This window comes from Scyliorhinus torazame, chromosome 2, assembly GCF_047496885.1.
Source record: "Scyliorhinus torazame isolate Kashiwa2021f chromosome 2, sScyTor2.1, whole genome shotgun sequence".
NCBI classification, from domain to species: domain Eukaryota; kingdom Metazoa; phylum Chordata; class Chondrichthyes; order Carcharhiniformes; family Scyliorhinidae; genus Scyliorhinus; species Scyliorhinus torazame.
This window is the reverse complement of record NC_092708.1, coordinates 195,508,721-195,525,934: the sequence shown is the minus strand read 5'-3', so window position 1 is coordinate 195,525,934 and position 17,214 is coordinate 195,508,721. Positions and strand designations below refer to the sequence as shown.

At 45.5% G+C, this 17,214-nt stretch overlaps 1 protein-coding gene across 1 annotated transcript in view; it reads left to right on the top strand.

The window, feature by feature from the left end:
- The window catches only part of pofut2 (protein O-fucosyltransferase 2), a 38,657-nt gene that overhangs the window by 11,543 nt on the left and 9,900 nt on the right, over positions 1-17,214 (top strand). Inside the window, exons 2-4 of the mRNA XM_072482068.1 lie at positions 5,454-5,704; positions 9,262-9,406; positions 15,242-15,352. Coding sequence (XP_072338169.1) covers positions 5,454-5,704; positions 9,262-9,406; positions 15,242-15,352 — 507 coding nt within the window. The remainder of the gene's footprint in view (positions 1-5,453; positions 5,705-9,261; positions 9,407-15,241; positions 15,353-17,214) is intronic.

Below are 17,214 nucleotides of genomic sequence, written 5' to 3'. Positions count from 1 at the left end.
CTCTAAACAGGTCCTCTTTTCTAGACTTGCCTATGTTGTTGGTACCGACATGGACCACAACAACTGGATCCTCCCCCTCCCTCTCCAGTATCCTTTCAAGCCGATCAGAGATGTCCCGCACCCTAGCACCGGGCAGGCAACATACCATGCGGGACTCTTTATCCTGCTCACAAAGGATACTGTCTATCCCCCTGATAATAGAATCCCCTACAACTACAACTTGCCTATTTACTCCCTCCCCTTGAATGGCCTGCTGAACCATGGTGCCTTGGTCAGCTGACTCATCCTTCCTGCAGCCCTGTTCGCCATCCACACAGGGAGCAAGTGCCTCATACCTGTTGGACAGGGTCAAGGGCTGAGGCTCCTGAGTTCCTGACTGCTGGTTCCCTTTACCTGCCTGACTTGCAGTCGCACCCTGCTGTCCCTGGCCACTGGCAGGATTTAAACTACTTACTCTGACAGGTGTGACTGCCTAAGAGTGTGCCTAGGAGAGTGACGCAGGAAGTGAAAGCAGCTGATTGGTCTGGGGATGGGAGCAGCCGCTGGGTGAGAGGAGCAAGCAGGGGCGAGTCTGCAAGGCATGAGGGGGAGTGAAAATTAAATGACGTCTCTCTTTAAACGTGACATCACTGTCAGGCAGATGATCGGAGGATGATAAGTGTGTGTTAGTCCCTGTACTCCGGCAAAGCCTGGTCACCAGTCGTCTCTGATTTCCCTGCAACTGGGCCAAGACCTCGCTCCGCTGGGACCTTGTGGTGGTTGATGTGCAACGACCTCCCCATGTTAAAAGAATCCGCATATAGGCCTCTTTCACCCCAACTCTTCCCCACCCAGCCTAATGAATTTCGGGACCTGGAACTTCAAGATCCTCATAGACAATCCCAATAGAAACATATCTGAAAGTTGCACACCATCATAGACCAGAACTCCGACACCACAGCATTGACATCGCTGCCATGAGGGAGACACGACTGGCTTGGGAAGGCCAGCTTAAAGAACAAGATGCCCGATTTATGTTCTTTTGGAAAGGCAAACCAGAAGAAGATTGTCGGCTTCACCGTAAAAAATGAGTTGGTCGGAGCCCCCAGCGAGGTGTGTGAACGACTCATGACCCTATGCTCATCCTGATCCAGAAACAACACATCACCACTGTCAGTGCCTGCAGCCCAACCCTAGATGCAATGGATGAGACAAAAGAGTCATTTTACTCTAGCCTTGTCCAATCAGTGTCCCGCATCCCAAAGGGAGACAAGCTAATTATCTTCAGCAACTTCAGCTAGAGTCGGAAAGGATGCAAATCTTTGGAAAGGTGTATTAGGCATGGAAGGAGTGGGAAAAACAAACACCAATGGAGTCCTCCCCCTGACCATATGATTAGAACATGACCTCGTTATCACAAACACCCTATTCCGCCAGACGGACAAGCAGTAGACTTCATTGCAACACCCCCGCTCAATCACTGGCACTTAATAGACTATATCATGGTCCGGGCAAGGGACCACAAATACATCCGCACCACCCACACAGGAACCGACCCGACAATTGCTGGACTGACCAGTGACTAATCTGCTCTACCATCTCCATAACCCTGGCCCCAAACTGACACAGGCAGAAGATTCAATATCACTGGACTCAAAAGATCCTGAGAAGAAAAAGCTACTCAGCCGGCGTCTCACAGCTAATCTGGCAACAACCAACACGCCACAGCATCTGGTCCACCTTCAAGCCACCACAGTCAGCACCTGCGAGGAGACGCTCGAGCTCTTTACCAGGAAACACCAAGACTGGTTCAACAAGGATGACCAGGAGTTCCAGGATCGCCTTGACCTCCAGCGTAAGGCGTTCCTGAACTGGCAGCTCCACCAAAACTTGGGTGAGACGAAACAAGCCGACAGGCAACTGAAGACAGAGGTACAACGAAGAACCCGCAACCTAAAGAACAGATGGTGGGTGGAAAGAGCGCAGGAGACTCTGCAACTTGCCAACAACCACGACGCATGAGGCTGCTTCATGATCAAAACCATCTCCGATCCAAGTACACTGGGGTCCACCCCACTGAGCCAAAAATGGAGAGGCACTCATCAAAGACAGAGAGGCAGTCAATGCCCACTGGAGAGAGCACTTTGAGGACCTCCTCAACCAAGACCCAAGCGTCCTTGACACCGTCCCGCCAACACGCTACCCGTAACATCTCAGCACAGCCCCAGTTCGCCATGAGGTCAAAAAGGCCATTCGACGGCTGAAGAACAACAAGGCCTCTGGTGCAGATGGAATCCTCACAGATGTACAGAAATGCAGCCGAGATGCACTCTTGACCAGAATCCACAACCTCCTCATCGTGTCTAGTAGGAAGAGAACATGCCGGATGATTTCCGAGATGCCTTAACTGTGACCATCTTCAAGAAAGGAGGCAGGTCCGACTGCACAAAGTACAGAGGGATTTCCCAATTCTCCGCCATGAGAAAGGTCATCGTGAGAATACTCCTCAACTGCCTCCTCCCAGTGGCTGAACAGCTCCTCCCTGAGTCTCAATATGGCTTAAGCACACAACAAATCTAGGAAAAGTACAGGGAGCAGCACCAACACTTCTCCATCTTCCTTACAGCAACACTCCACCACATCACCCTGAAGCTCCTCGCCGGAGTGGAGCTAACCTACTGGACAAGCAGGAAACAACCTCCGACGCCTCCAGGCCAGAACCAAGGCCATCCAACCTCTGTGATCGAGCTGCAGTACACAGATGGTGCCTGTGTGTGCGCACATTCAGAGGCTGAGCAACAAACCATCGGTCGACACATTCACGAGATTTATGAGAGAATGGGCCTCGGACTGAACATCCTGAAAACAAAGGTTCTCCCCCAGCCCGCTCCTGCCACCCAACCATCAATATCCACAGTGAGCCCTTGGGTGTTGTGGATGATTCACCTTACCCCAGGAGCATCCTCTCGGTGCGAACAGATATTGAGCAACAAAATCCAACATTGGATTGGATTGGATTTGTTTATTGTCATGTGTACCGAGGTACAGCGAAAAGTATTTTTCTGCGAGCAGCTCAACAGATCATTAAGTACATGAGAAGAAAAGGGATTAAAAGAAAATGCATAATAGGGCAACACAAGGTATACAATGTAACTACATAAGCACCGGCATCGGGTGAAGCATACAGGGTGTACTGTTAATGAGGTCAGTCCATAAGGTCATTTAGGAGTCTGGTAACAGCGGGGAAGAAGCTGTTTTTGAGTCTGTTCGTGCGTGTTCTCAAACTTCTGTATATCCTGCCTGATGGAAGAAGTCTCGACATCAACTCCAATGCTCCAGTGCAGTCTTCGACGCCTGAGGAACAGAGTATTCGTAGACTGAGACTTCAAACCCAGCACCAAGCTCATGGTCTACAGCGAAGCCATGGTCCCGTCCACTTGTATGCAACAGAAACGTGAACAATATACAGCAGACACCTCGTATCCTTGGAGCGATATCAGAAATGCCGCCTCCGCAAAATCCTGCAAATCCACTGGCAGGATAGACATACCAACGTGAGCGTCCTCTCCCAGGCCAATACCCAGTATCGAGGCACTGGTCTCGTGACCACCTGTGATGGGTGGGCCATATTGCCTGCATGCCCGACACAAGACACCCAAAACAAGTGCCCTACTCTGAGCTCTGCAATGGCAAGCGATCACTAGGAGGGCAGAGGAAACGCGACAAGGACACTCTGAAAGCCTCCCTAAATAAGTGCAACATCCCCATTGTAATGTGGGAATCGCTTGCCTCAGAATGCACAAGCTGAAGAAAACGCATCTGCCATGGCGCCAATTACCCCGAGCATGCAGAGGTCAAGCGTAAACAGTGGAAGGGTGGCGCAGAATCCAGAGCGTTCCAGCCACCCATCTCATCAAGCACCACCTGCCAAACCTGTGTAGCAGAGTCTGTGGATAGAGGATCAGACTATTAAGCCACTGCAGAACCCACCTCCCCGAGTGGAAGCAAGTGATCTGAGGGACTGCCCAAGAGAGAATAATAGAAAGAAGAGATAATATTCCAATGGAGCTATAACAGTTATGGGGAAGAGACAATAATACTCCATGGAGGCAGTAATACAGTAGAGAAAAGGTAATAATACACCACAGGGACAGTACTAATGGAGAGAAGCAGTAATAATCAAAAGAAAAACAGCTGGAAAATCTCAGCAGGTCGGGCAGCATCTGTAAGGAGAGCAAAGAGCTAACGTTTCGAGTCCAGATGACCCTTTGTCAAAGCTTTGACAACGGGTCATCTGGACTCGCAGCGTTAGCTCTTTTCTCTCCTTACAGATGCTGCCAGACCTGCTAAGATTTTCCAGCATTTTCTCTTTTGGTTTCAGATTCCAGCATCCGCAGTAATTCGCTTTTATTTATTGAAGCAGTAATAATACTCCATGGTAACAGTACTAATGGTGGGAAGAGACAGTAATACTCCATGGAGATAGCACTAATTGAGGGAAAGGACAATAATACTCCACCTGGATAGTCCTAATGGATGAAAGAGACGTTAATACCCCATGGCAACAGTCCTAATGGAAGGAAGGGACAATAATACTCTACAGGGCAATACGACTGAAGGGAAGAGGCAATAATACTCCACAGGGACAGGACTAATGGAGGGAAGCGACATTAATACTCTAGAAGGACAGTACGAATATAGGGAGGAGATAATACTTCACGGGAACAGTACTAACAGAGGGAAGAAACAATAATATTCCACAGAGACAGTCCAAATGGAGGGAAGCGACAATAATACTCTATGGGGACAGTGCTAATGGAGGAAAGAGACAATAATACCCCAGGACATCAATACTAATGGAAAGAAGGGGCAATAATACTCTTGGAGGGACAGTACAAATATAGGGAGGAGACAATAAAAGTTCACGGGGACAGTACTAACAGAGGAAGAGACAATAATATTCCACACAGACAGTCCAAATGGAGGGAGGGGACAATAATACTCCATGGGGCAGTACTAATGCAGGGAAGAGACAATAATACTCCACCGGGGCAGAACAAATGGAGGGAAGGGACAGTAATACTCCACGGCGACAGTTTGAATGGCGGGAAGTGACAGTATTATTCCATAGGGACTGTACTAATGGAGAGAAGAAACAATAATACTCCATGGGGACAGTATTAATAGAGGGAAGAGACAATAATACTCCATGGGGACAGTACCATTGGAGTGAATGGACAATAATACTCCATGGGGACAGTAATAATGGATGGAAGGGACAATTATATTTCACGGGAGAGTAATGATTGCAGGAAGATGCACTAAGAGCAGATGGGTTGGTAATAAGATGGCGAGGAGCCCCAAATAATAGAAGTGGTGTACCTCTACTCAATGGTAATGGAAAAATACAACCAATATTAGGGATGCACTGCAGATGATGATGATGATCATGGAAATCTTCTCTGTTGGTTTAGATATTTATTATATGATGTGAATCCACCTGAGGGATTTAATCTTCGGCGAGATGTCTATCTCCGTATGGCATCCTTGGCGCAGGCACTAATGAAAAGTGAAGACTGGGTGCTGGTCCTGCCTCCTTGGGGGCATCTCTACCACTGGCAGAGCAAAGGTCTTGAACAAGTTCGCATTCCCTGGTCTGCATTTTTTGACATGCCAAGCCTAAACAAGAACATCCCCGTCATTGAATATGAGCAGTTCATTGCAGGTACCTTGAATCTCGGGCAGTTCTGATTGCTTGTTAAGTATGGGACAAAAGATGGAACAGGGTGCATGATGTCACTTTATCGAGAACTTCCAAATTAATTTAGGGCTATTTCATTTTTATTCAGTTCATAATTCTGTTCCTTACATGGTTTGGTCACTATTCAAAGTATTTTTTTCTTTCCATGGGCTCATGTTGAGATTTTCTCAGGTTACCATTTGCTTTTTGGGGCTCCTTTCTCATTTTAACTTCATTAGGTGATGCAGATACAAACCTTCTGTATTTGTGTAAAAATATTTTTCCAGGATTTTGTTGGATAGATAATGTAGTACATATACCAAAGTCGATATACATATTATAAAATCTTTCTAACTTGGAATCTGATGAAACCCTCATCGTGCCTTCATTACCTCTAAGCTCGACTATTCCAACAAACCCCTGGCTGGTCCCCCATATGGGAGTGATAATGCCTGCACTTGTAATCCAGAGGCCCAGGCTAATATTCTGGGGAACCCGGCTCAAATCTCACCATGGCAGCTGGGGGGAAATTAATTTCAGTTCTGGAATTAAAAGCTAATCTCAGTAAGCGGTTGTCATTTAACACATCGGGATCACCCATGTCATTTTGGGAAGGAAATGAACATCTTTAACCGGTCTGACCTACATGCGACTCCCGACCCACATTTGGGATTGATGCTTAGCCGTCCTCTGAAAAGCCACTGAGTTCAATAGGGATTAGCATCAAATGCTGACCCAGCCAGTCGAACCCACATCCTGTGAAAGAATAAAGGGGAAAAACATTCTACCTTTCTTAATTTTTAGGTCATCCTGCATATTAACAGCATTTCCCTAGCACATCTCTCTCTCTCTCTTCCTCCCCCCCATGCTCCCTGAGCTATGGTGGCTCCCAATGAGTCTTGATTTTAAAATTCTCATCCATGTTTTAGATCTCTCCATGGCCCCACCACTCTAATTGTTTTTGCATCCTTTCATTTCACTATTTGATACAATGCAAGCGAATGGAAAGGAAATAGGTGGAATGTGTTTCTTCCCTCCTCCATGAGGTGTATAATTTTTGCAGTACAGAGATGTTGAAAGGAGGCTAGAAAGAAGTCCACAGCCACATGGGTGCTGTCGGACCAAAATAGATCAAATGTTGCTTCTTTCTAATGGAGGAGATTGTGCGCCAGGGATACTTAATCTGTCAGGAGCACAAAAGTAAATATTTAGTTAAAATTCGCCCTTGGCACCCTCTTGTGCTACTTCTCCTGCTTCAAAGTGCCATGAACAAACACTGTATGTTTCCTTTTGCAACATGCACAAACCTAATGTATCTCCCAAAGTGCGCAATTGATCACAGGAAAGTGCTATTTATTGCACATTTAATTGTAATCCTTTCCTCTCAAAGTGGATTGACCTTTATTTAAAATTTAGAGTACCCAGTTATTTTTTTCCCAATTAAGGGGCAATTTAGTGTGACCAATCCACCTAACCTGCACATCTTTGGGTTGTGGGGGTGAAACCCACACAGACACGGGGAGAATGTGCAAACTCCACACAGACAGTGGCCCGGGACCTGCATGGAACCTGGGTCCTCAGCGCCGCAGGCAGCAATGCTAACCACTGCACCAATGTGCCGCCCCAAAGTGGATTGACACCTTCAAACTAAACGAAGAAGCCTGCACCGTTCTCCTGTCCGGGTCGCCAAAACTCAAGTGAGAAGACTATGAAGATCACTGACAGATCAGTATTGTGATCTGGCAGTAATTATAACTCCAAATCTATGCTGATATGTCAAAATCAATCCGGAAGATCATAATTCCGAAGAAGAGTGGTATTGTACTCAAAACATTGATACTAGTTTCTCGCTCCACAGATGCTGCCAAACCTGCTGAGATTTTCTACCATTTTCTGTTTCTATTTCAGATCTCCAGCATCCAAGTGTTTTGCTATTACTTTAGAGCAGATCACAGTCAATTTCTCTGTCACAAAATGGCATTGGAAAAAATAAATTTTTGGTTGCCACTCACAGTACCTTAAAGACAGGCGCCCCATTTGTAAGGAATGTAGAACACATACAGAGAAAACCACCAATTTACATGAAATAAGCAACTATTTCAGTAGATCATGTAAATTGTATTTTTCTGTCACTGAATTACTGAATGTTCACCAATTTTCTGTCATCTTAATAAAATATAGAAAAGAGAAAATCGTACATTTCATCCTTTAAAACAAGAAGCCATAAAGCTTGTGTTGCCTCCATATACTATGGGCATTCCTGGCTCACTCAACCTTCTGCCTGGAATATGCATTTATAAAACCTAATCCTCTTTTTAAACATCAGAACATTCTTTCACTGCTTTACAAAACAGACAGAATACTATCTGGATTACACATTTCTTCCTGATGCTAGAATGCTGGCTGCTGATACATTGACTGAGCTCAACGGGCTACCATTACCAGTGAGTGCTGTGGAGCAAGGCTCTGTTCTCCCACAATCACCCCTCTTCCAATCACAGATTTTGGCTCTGGAGGTGCGCAGGATTGGGGGAGACAGAATCTGTAATTGGGGGTGCAGTCCCTCACAGGGTCTAGCTCTCCCACATACATGGCCAACCTTTCCCTCATCTGTTGCCCCTGGGTCTGATTTTTCAGGGCTTTTTGCCGGCTTTCAAGAGCGGGTTCGCTCAACGCCTCATGTCTAGCACTGGTCTAGCAACCAGAGATTGAGATTTTAAATGCTACGATGGCAAATTATAAAATGGAATTCAACAAATTGGGCAAACTGCGGGGAAAAAAGCTGAAGATTTTCATTAAGTAATCAGCTGGTTCATTCATGTCCTTCAAGAAATGGAACCTCCCTTCCCATGTCTGTTCTGGCCTAGATTCCAATCTCTCACTGTGTGATTTGATGCCCTCTGATATTGCTCAGCTCGCAAGAAGGAACACTTTGTGCAAACCACAGCGCTTATATCAGTACAACCTTGCCAGGAAACAAATTTATAGAATCGTACAACACAGAAGAAAGCCAATCAGCCCCATCATACCTGTACCGTCCCTTTGAAAGAGCTACCCAGTTAGTCCCACTCACTTGCTCTTTCCCTATCGATATGAAAATGTAGTCCTGTCTGTATATAATAACAATCTTTATTGTCACAAGTAGGCTTACATTAACACTGCAATGAAGTTAGCGTGAAAAGCCTCTAGTCACCACATTCCGGCAACTGTTTGGGTACACGGAGGGAGACAATACCCTATCTTGTGTGTATTAATATTATATATATATGTACACCTGCCCTTTTGCAAGCTCCCATTTTAGTTGCTTCATTTGTCCCTTCAGACACTCCAAAGTATAAAAACTAGCAGCCTTGTGTCTTACACACCTCCTTCCCTATTGCCCTGAAATGTTTTCCTTTTCACGCACTGATCCACTTATCTTTTGAAAGTTACAATTGAACCTGCTTCCGCTGCCCTTTCAGGCTGTGAATTTCTGCTTCAATGCTGCCTTGCAGGGTTCTGATCTGCTCCCTTTACAATCTCTCCCTCTCTTGCTCACTCAGAGTCTGGTGGTCCCTTCATACAGCAAATCTATGTTCTCCAAGGATATTCAGAAGGCTGGACAGAGGGCCACTGGGAAGAAAAGGTGGATGAGCGGCTCTGCATTGAGGATCTCGCCTACAGGAATGACAAACAGGGATTCTATAGGTATTTGGAAAACTTGTTTATGTTTCAAATTGAAACCACATTATCATCTTCATTCTTTATTTCTCTTTTTGATATCAGCTAAGGCAGGGGTGTGATGGTATATTGCAGCCCAGGAGTCTTGGCAGTTTATTGTGGCAGGGCTTATTGAACCAGAGCATTCAGGCCCTTCATGCCTGTGCCAACTCTATGAGAGAAATAAATCCTTCTCCATTGCATTTCCCCATGACCCTGCAATTTTCTTCTAAGTATTTACTCAATCCCTTTGAAGCACACTGAAAAGCAAGCATTGAAATGATAAAAGGAAACAACGCAGTTTGTGTCCATTCAGCTACTCCTTTGGAGGAGCAGTGCATTACAATGGCTCAAACCTCTCTTATTTATTTTATAAAGTGCTTTATTCTGAATATTCCCAAATATTCCTCTCTACCATTCTGGTAGCTGGACAACTGGGAATGACTTTCATTTCAACTCTCCACCCCCTTGTTGTCATGTTAACCTCAACTGATAATCAAAGCATCTTATTAGGTCTGAGACCTGCTGTGCGTTTCCATCATTTTCTGTTTTTATGTCTGATATCCAGCATCTGCAGTATTTTGACTTTCAAAATTTAACAGAGATTGATTGCAAGTCTTCATAGGTGATGAACACAATTACTGAACTAATTGTAAGCAAGGGATTAAGTTAATTAGTGCTGACTGTCCCACTGTTAGAGGACGGTCTCTTCTACGTAATTTACTTCTCAAATAAATAAGATTCTTTATTGAATATCAGATGTCACAGATTGAAGCACATGTACGATAAAGGTCCAGAAACATACATCTAAAAGATAATCATGACTACCAGACCGAAGGTTGTTGGTTGTAGATCTAACCATGTTAAAATTCTGATTGCTTATCTTTCGGTAAATTTTATTTCTTTTTTAAAATAAATTTAGAATACCCGATTATTTTTTCCAATTAAGGGGCAATTTAGCGTGGACAATCCACCTACCCTGCACATCTTTGGGTTGTGGAGGTGAAACCCACACAGACACGGGGAAAATGTGCAAACATGTGCAGACAGGGACCCAGGGCCGGGATTTGAACACGGGTCCTCAGCGCCGTAGGCAGCAATGCTAATCACTGTGCCACTGTGCTTGCCCCCTTTCGGCAAATTTTTATGCATTGCTCTTGCATCCTTTGCCTGACTTTTTTTTTAAATTTTTATTCAACTGTATACATACCAAAAACGATAACAGATAGTAACACATTCCCCCTGCCCCCCTCCCACCAGCTGACAGTGACCAGTTCTTTATAGTACAAAATAAACGGCTGCCATCTTTGGTAGAACCCTTCAATTGTACCCCTCAAGGGCAGCACGGTGGCGCCGAGGTCCCAGGTTCGATCCCGGCTCTGGGTCACTGTCCGTGTGGAGTTTGCACATTCTCCCCGTGTTTGCGTGGGTTTCGCCCCCACAACCCAAAGATGTGCAGGCTAGGTGGATTGGCCATGCTAAATTGCCCCTTAATTGGAAAAAATTAATTGGGTACTCTAAATTTTTTTAAATAATTGTGCCCCTCATGGTGTACTTAACTTTCTTGAGATGCAAAAATTCCATAAGATCTCCCAGCCATACTGAAGCGATGGGCGGCAAAGCTGACCTCCAACCCATCGGCACCCGCCTTCGAGCAATCAGTGGACAGCACGGTAGCACAGTGGTTAGCACAGTTGCTTCACAGCTCCAGGGTCCCAGGCTCGATTCCCGGCTTGGGGTCACTGACTGTGCGGAGTCTGCACATTCTCCCCATGTCTGCGTGAGCTTCCTCCCGGTTTCCTTCCACAGTCCAAAGATGTGCGGGTTAGGTGGATTGGCTGTGCTAAATTGCCCTTAATGTCCAAAAAGGTTGGGTGGGGTTAAGGGGGTAGGGTGTGGGCTTGGGTAGAGTGCTCTTTCCAAGGGCCGGTGCAGACTAGATGAGCCAAATGGCCTCCTTCTGCACTGTAAATTCTATGAAGGTAAAAAAATCTGCCCCCGACCCAGTCTGCAGCTCCGGCAGGTCCCATACCCTGAATATGCCCTGAGGGGACAAGGCTTCAGTTCAATTTGTAGGATCACCGACATGGTACTAAAGGAGACCCAGAACCCTACGAACTTAGGACACGACCAGAACATGTGTACATGGTTAGCTGGGCCCCTCCAGCAATGCTTACATCATCCTCCACCCCCGCAAATAGCCTGCTCATCCTGAATTTGGTAAAATGGGCCCTGTGCCCTACCGACAACTGCATCAGCCCTAACCTCGTACATGTTGACGTTGCGTTCACCCTACGCAGAATCTCACACCTAACCCCCTCCAAGGATACTGCCTCCTCCGTTGTAAGCCTCCCATAATCCCGTAAATCCCACAAGGTACTCCCCTCCTCCGTCCCTGCCAGTGACAAAACCCTCTCCAACATAAGGAAAGGAGCACCATCACGAACGTCGGAAAGATCTTCTTTGTAAAGTCACGCACCTGGGAAAAATCTAAATATATCTGCCACGAAAGTCCAAATTTCTCCGCCAACTCTTCAAAGCTCGCAAAGCGGCCCTCCAAAAACAAGTTGCTCATAGCCATCCCCTTCTCCTCCCATGACCTAAACTGACATCTAACCTGGCCAGCTCGAACATGTGGTTCTCACAAACCAGCACCAACTTCGATACCACCCCCAATTTGAAGTGCTGTCGAAATCGGCTCCATATCTTCAGCATGGAGGCCACTACTGGATTCCTTGAGTACTCCCCGGGCGAGAAAGGTAGAGAAGCCATTACCAACTACCTTAGCCTCGACCCGCTACACGAGCCCGACTCCATCCGCACTCATAAAACCTCTGGATCTCCACGTCAACCCAGCACCTTCTCAGCATTCGCCACCCAATAATAATATATCCGAGCCCCCCAACTGCCAATCCCTCTGAAGCATCATCTTCCTAATACTTTTCCCACCCAAATGAACATCAAAATCAATCTCTCCACTCCCCCAAAAAAGGATTTTGGCAAACACTGAAATAAAAACAGAAAACACGGCAGGACATTCATTTTCACCAACTGAATACTGCCACCAATGACAGGGAGGCTATCCCACCTCTGTGAGTCGTTCACCAGGTTCGTGAAATTCTATTTCTGAAGCCGAGCCCCTTTGCCTGGCTGTCAACAGAATTCTGTATTGGACAATTATATAATAGTTAAAATGCACTACCATGGTGGTTAGCACAATTGCTTCACAGCTCCAGGGTCCCAGGTTCGATTCCGGCTTGGGTCACTGTCTGTGCGGATCTTCACGTTCTCCTCGTGTGTGCGTGGGTTTCCTCCGGGTGCTCTGGTTTCCTCCCACAGTCCAAAGATGTGCAGGTTAGGTGGATTGGCTATGATAAATTGCCCTTAGTGTCCAAAATTGCCCTTAGTGTTGGGTGGGGTTACTGGGTTATGGGGATAGGGTGGAGGTGTGGGCTTGGGTCGAGTGCTCTTTCCAAGGGCCGGTGCAGACTCGCTGGGCCAAATTGCCTCCTTTGCACTGTAATGTCTATGATTCTATGATATATGGAAAATGTAATTGAATCATTCTCAATCAATAACATTCATTTTGCCCTAGGCCTTTATAACTCCTCTGTTTTTAATCATATCGATGGTCTTGTATTTATGACTCCTATTCCACCACTGGCAGGGATCCACGGACGTTATGTCACTGACAGGGTTTCGCGAACGTAAAGTCAGAAGTCTTGGAAGGGAGGTAACTCCGAGTCCAGAACTGGCAATATTTGGGGTATCGGAAGATCTGGGGGCCAAGGCGGGGAGGGAGGCCGATGTCCTGGCCTTCTCCTCCCTGGTGGCCAGGAGATGGATTTTGCTGGGATGGAGGGACTCTGAGCCCCCGAAGTCAAGTGTGTGGGTCAGCGATATGGCAGGGTTTCTCAGTCTGGAAAAAAATCAAGTTCGCCTTGAGAGGATCAACTCAGGGGCTCGCCCGGAGATGGCAACCGTTCATCGATTTCTTCAAGGAAAATTGAACGTCAGCGGTAAGGGGGAGGAGGGGAAAAGGGGTGGGGGGGGGGGGGGGGGAGGAAAACAGGAGGCATGGCAATGTTAGATAAGGTCAGGGAACTTGGTACACTGGTAATTAAGGAATAGGGCGGGGGTTTTAGCCGACGTTGTTTTCTGTTTTTTGTTCTTTTAGGTGTTTTGCGTGTGTTGGCCCGCGGGGTTGTTTAAAAAATGTTGATGTGTTAAACTGTGAAAATTACAAATGCTTCAATAAAATATTTTCTTTAAAAAATGATTTCTATTCCACCAAGTGAAACCTTTAATTATAAGTCTGTCTTTGATTTGGTCTCCATTCGTATCAGTTTTCCTTTGTGGAGTCTTTTCATGTGTGTATGATTACAGTTCCGTGAGATATATGAATCAGTCTGCACTTGCCTTTTCTTTGAATTAAGTTGTCTTAAGTGACTAAGCCTACTGTTGCTTTAAGATCAACCATGGATCAATAGCACAGTGATATTTTAAATTGGTTTAACCTTCTCTGCCTAACAGACCAAAGGTTGATATCATTACAATATCAATAGCAGTGTAACATCAGTCTTCAGGACAGTCTGATTATCCCTTGCCTTACACTGGCTATAATTCATGGCTATCTCAGCTCGGCCTTGTCTCGTGGTGCAAGTTTAGATACCGTTTCTGGGAAAGCAGCCTGGGTGCCTTTTAATCCCACTGTGAGGAAGAGCTTTACTCAATTGTTAACGATGCTCTTCTTGATATCCTTTCATTGCAGTTTGAGCAGAGTGTGAATATAACCCTTAACCTGGCCATGGGTTGTTAGTAGATTTCTTGCCTTCAGAGGCTGTGAAATCCATGCACAAAATCCGGCATCGAAAGTTAATGTATAAATGTTCCATCATGGTCACTAGTCCAAATGAAGTGAGACGACAGAGAACCTACAAATGCCTTTTGAAAGGAGCTGAGAATTTAAGTACAGATTTGTAACCCGGGGAAATCTGCTGCATTCGTTCATTCGTCTGCTGATAGACTCAAAATACTGTTATTTTGCAAACTGTCAGAAATGCACATCTTGCATTATGATGGCTGAGTTTGTCAATGGCTGAAACCTATAGTGTATCCCGGACCGGCTCCCATCCAGATTGTTCCATGCATAAAATCACTTTTCAGTTCATAGGGAGTGTGTGTCCCAAATTGCTTCACAGCCATCGATGTATTTTTAAAATGATAATGGAGGAATTGTGACAGCTGATTTGCACGCAGCAATGTCCCACAAGCAGCAGCGAGATAACAATCGCACAATCTGCTTTTGGCTAGACGATGGACGGATTGTATCACAGGACAAACTTTTTTCTGTGCATGCCCAGATATCAGAGATACCATGAATCATTAAATCAAGCTCCTGTCTGCCCGAGGGTAGATAGAAATTATCTCATGACCCTATTTTTGATGAAGAGCGGGGGAATTCTGTCTCGTGCCCTGGCCAGTATTTATCCCTCAAACAAGATCACTAAAGCGGGTTTATTTGGTCAGTATCACATTGCTGTTTGTGGGATATTGCTGTGCGGTAAATGGATACTGTGGTTCCTGCATAATGTCAGTGACTGTACTTCAAAAGTACCTTGTTGGCTGTGAAGTGTTTTAGAATGTCATGAAAGGTGCTTTTGAAACGTAAGCCTTTCTTTCTTGGGTATATAATGCACAGCCTGTTACTTCAAAGTAACCGTTGCTGTCAAAAAAGACAAGGTAGCTGTGAAAGTAGAGGAGTTTGCAATGTTAAATTGTGCCACTTACTTCAATTTGCATTTGTCTTTTTTTTTGTGACAGGGGTTGGTTTTGGGGCTATGAGGAGACGAGAGGCCTCAGTGTTGCCTGCGTATCTGTGCAGGGCTCAGCTTCCATCATGGTGTCTCTTCTTCTGAAAAACACCACAGCACAGTGAGTGAGTGACCAGAACTGAGGGACTGTGAAATATATTTATGTCTGCATTTCTTTGGCGATCTGTCAATGAAAGAAAAACCCTCAATCCTTATTTCATACCACTAGCTTTCGGAGAATCGCTCCTTCACCTGATGAAGGACCGATGCTCCGAAAGCTAGCGATTCCAAATAAACCTGTTGGACTTTAACCTGGTGTTGTAGGACTTCTTACTGTGCCCATCCCAGTCCAGCGCTGGCATCGTCACATTATTTTATACCAGTACAAGAGAACTCCTCCAGGTCCTTGCCTGCTTTCAATATTAGGGAGATATTTGCCTCCTGAAGCATTGGTGGTAACAGACCTGCTTTGAAAGAATGACAGTACATACCAACCAATGGCTCTATTAACAGGTAGTTAAATTCCCTATAAAACACACACCCAAAACTATCTGGCCCAGGGGCTTTACCCGACTGAAGTTCCTTCATGGCCACCTCGCTTCTAGAAATAGGAGCATTAAGGGCCAGACGTTGATCCTCCAAAGTCACAGGGAACTCGAGGGAATAAAAGAAGCACTCCATACTTGACAAAACAAAGATGTCCAAAGATATGCAAGTTAGATGGATTGGCCATGCTTCATTTCCCCTTAGTGTCCAACGGTTAGGTGAGGTTATGGGGTTACAGGGATAGGGCGGGGGAGTGGACCTCGGTTAGGGTGCTCTTTCGGGGGTGTTGGTGCAGAGTCGATTGGACGAATGGCCTCCTGCACTATAGGGATTCTGTGGGATACTATGAACTCTGGAAAATGTCAGTGTTCATCTGACCAGATTGAAGGGACACCTGAGTGTTAGTTAAGTGCCAAGGAATGTGGTTCTTCAGCAACTGTCAGATATCTTCTGGTAAAACTTGTGCCACTTCTTACAACTTTCTATGTGAGGATCTGGTAAAGAAAGACAAAATATTTGCATTTCTGTGGAGCCTTTCACAACCTCGGAATGTCCCAAAGTGCTTTGCAGCCAATGAAGTACGTTGAAGTCTATCCACTGCTGTAATGTAGGAAACATAATCTTTATTAGTGTCACAAGTAGGCTTGCATTAACAGTGCAATGAAGTTACTGTGAAAATCCCCCAGTCTGTTCAGGTACGCTGAAGGAGAATTCAGAATGTCCAATTCACCCAACATGAGAGCTCATGTGAACATGGCAAGATCCTACAAGCAACAGTGAGATAATGGGAATTGATATGGGTGGTAAGTTGACCGGGGCACTTGTTGATGAAGACAAAAGGAGGAATTCAAAGCCAGATAAAGGAATTTGGTTCAAGAGGGTAGGGCAGCCTCTGTGTACCAATACACCATCATAGTAATATCTGGTGACAATAGCTTTAAAAAGTAAGCTGAGAAAACTCTTGGCAGAGGAATCATATTTAAAAACATAAGAAATATGATCTGGGGTAAACCATTCAGCCTCCCGAGCCTGCTCAGCTATTCAACAAGAGCATGGCTGATCTGAATGTGGCCTTAACTATTTAATCTCCCACAGTCTGTCCCCCCCATAACCTTTGACTCCCTAATAGATCAAATATTTGTCTCACTCAGCCTTGAGTGTATTCAATGCTAAATATATTCCACTGCTCAGTGGGGGAGATAACTCCATAGACTAACAACCCTCTGAGAGAGGAATTCCTCTTCACCTCTGTCTTCAATGGGATTCCCCTTGTTTTGTACCTGTGCCCCTAATTCTAGATTCCCCCACGAGAGGGAAACATCCTCTCAGCATCTACTCTGTCAAGATCCCTCAGAATCTTAGATGCTTTAATAAGATCACCTCTCATTCTTACAAACTCCAATGAGTATTGTCCTAACCTGCTCAAACTTTTATCGT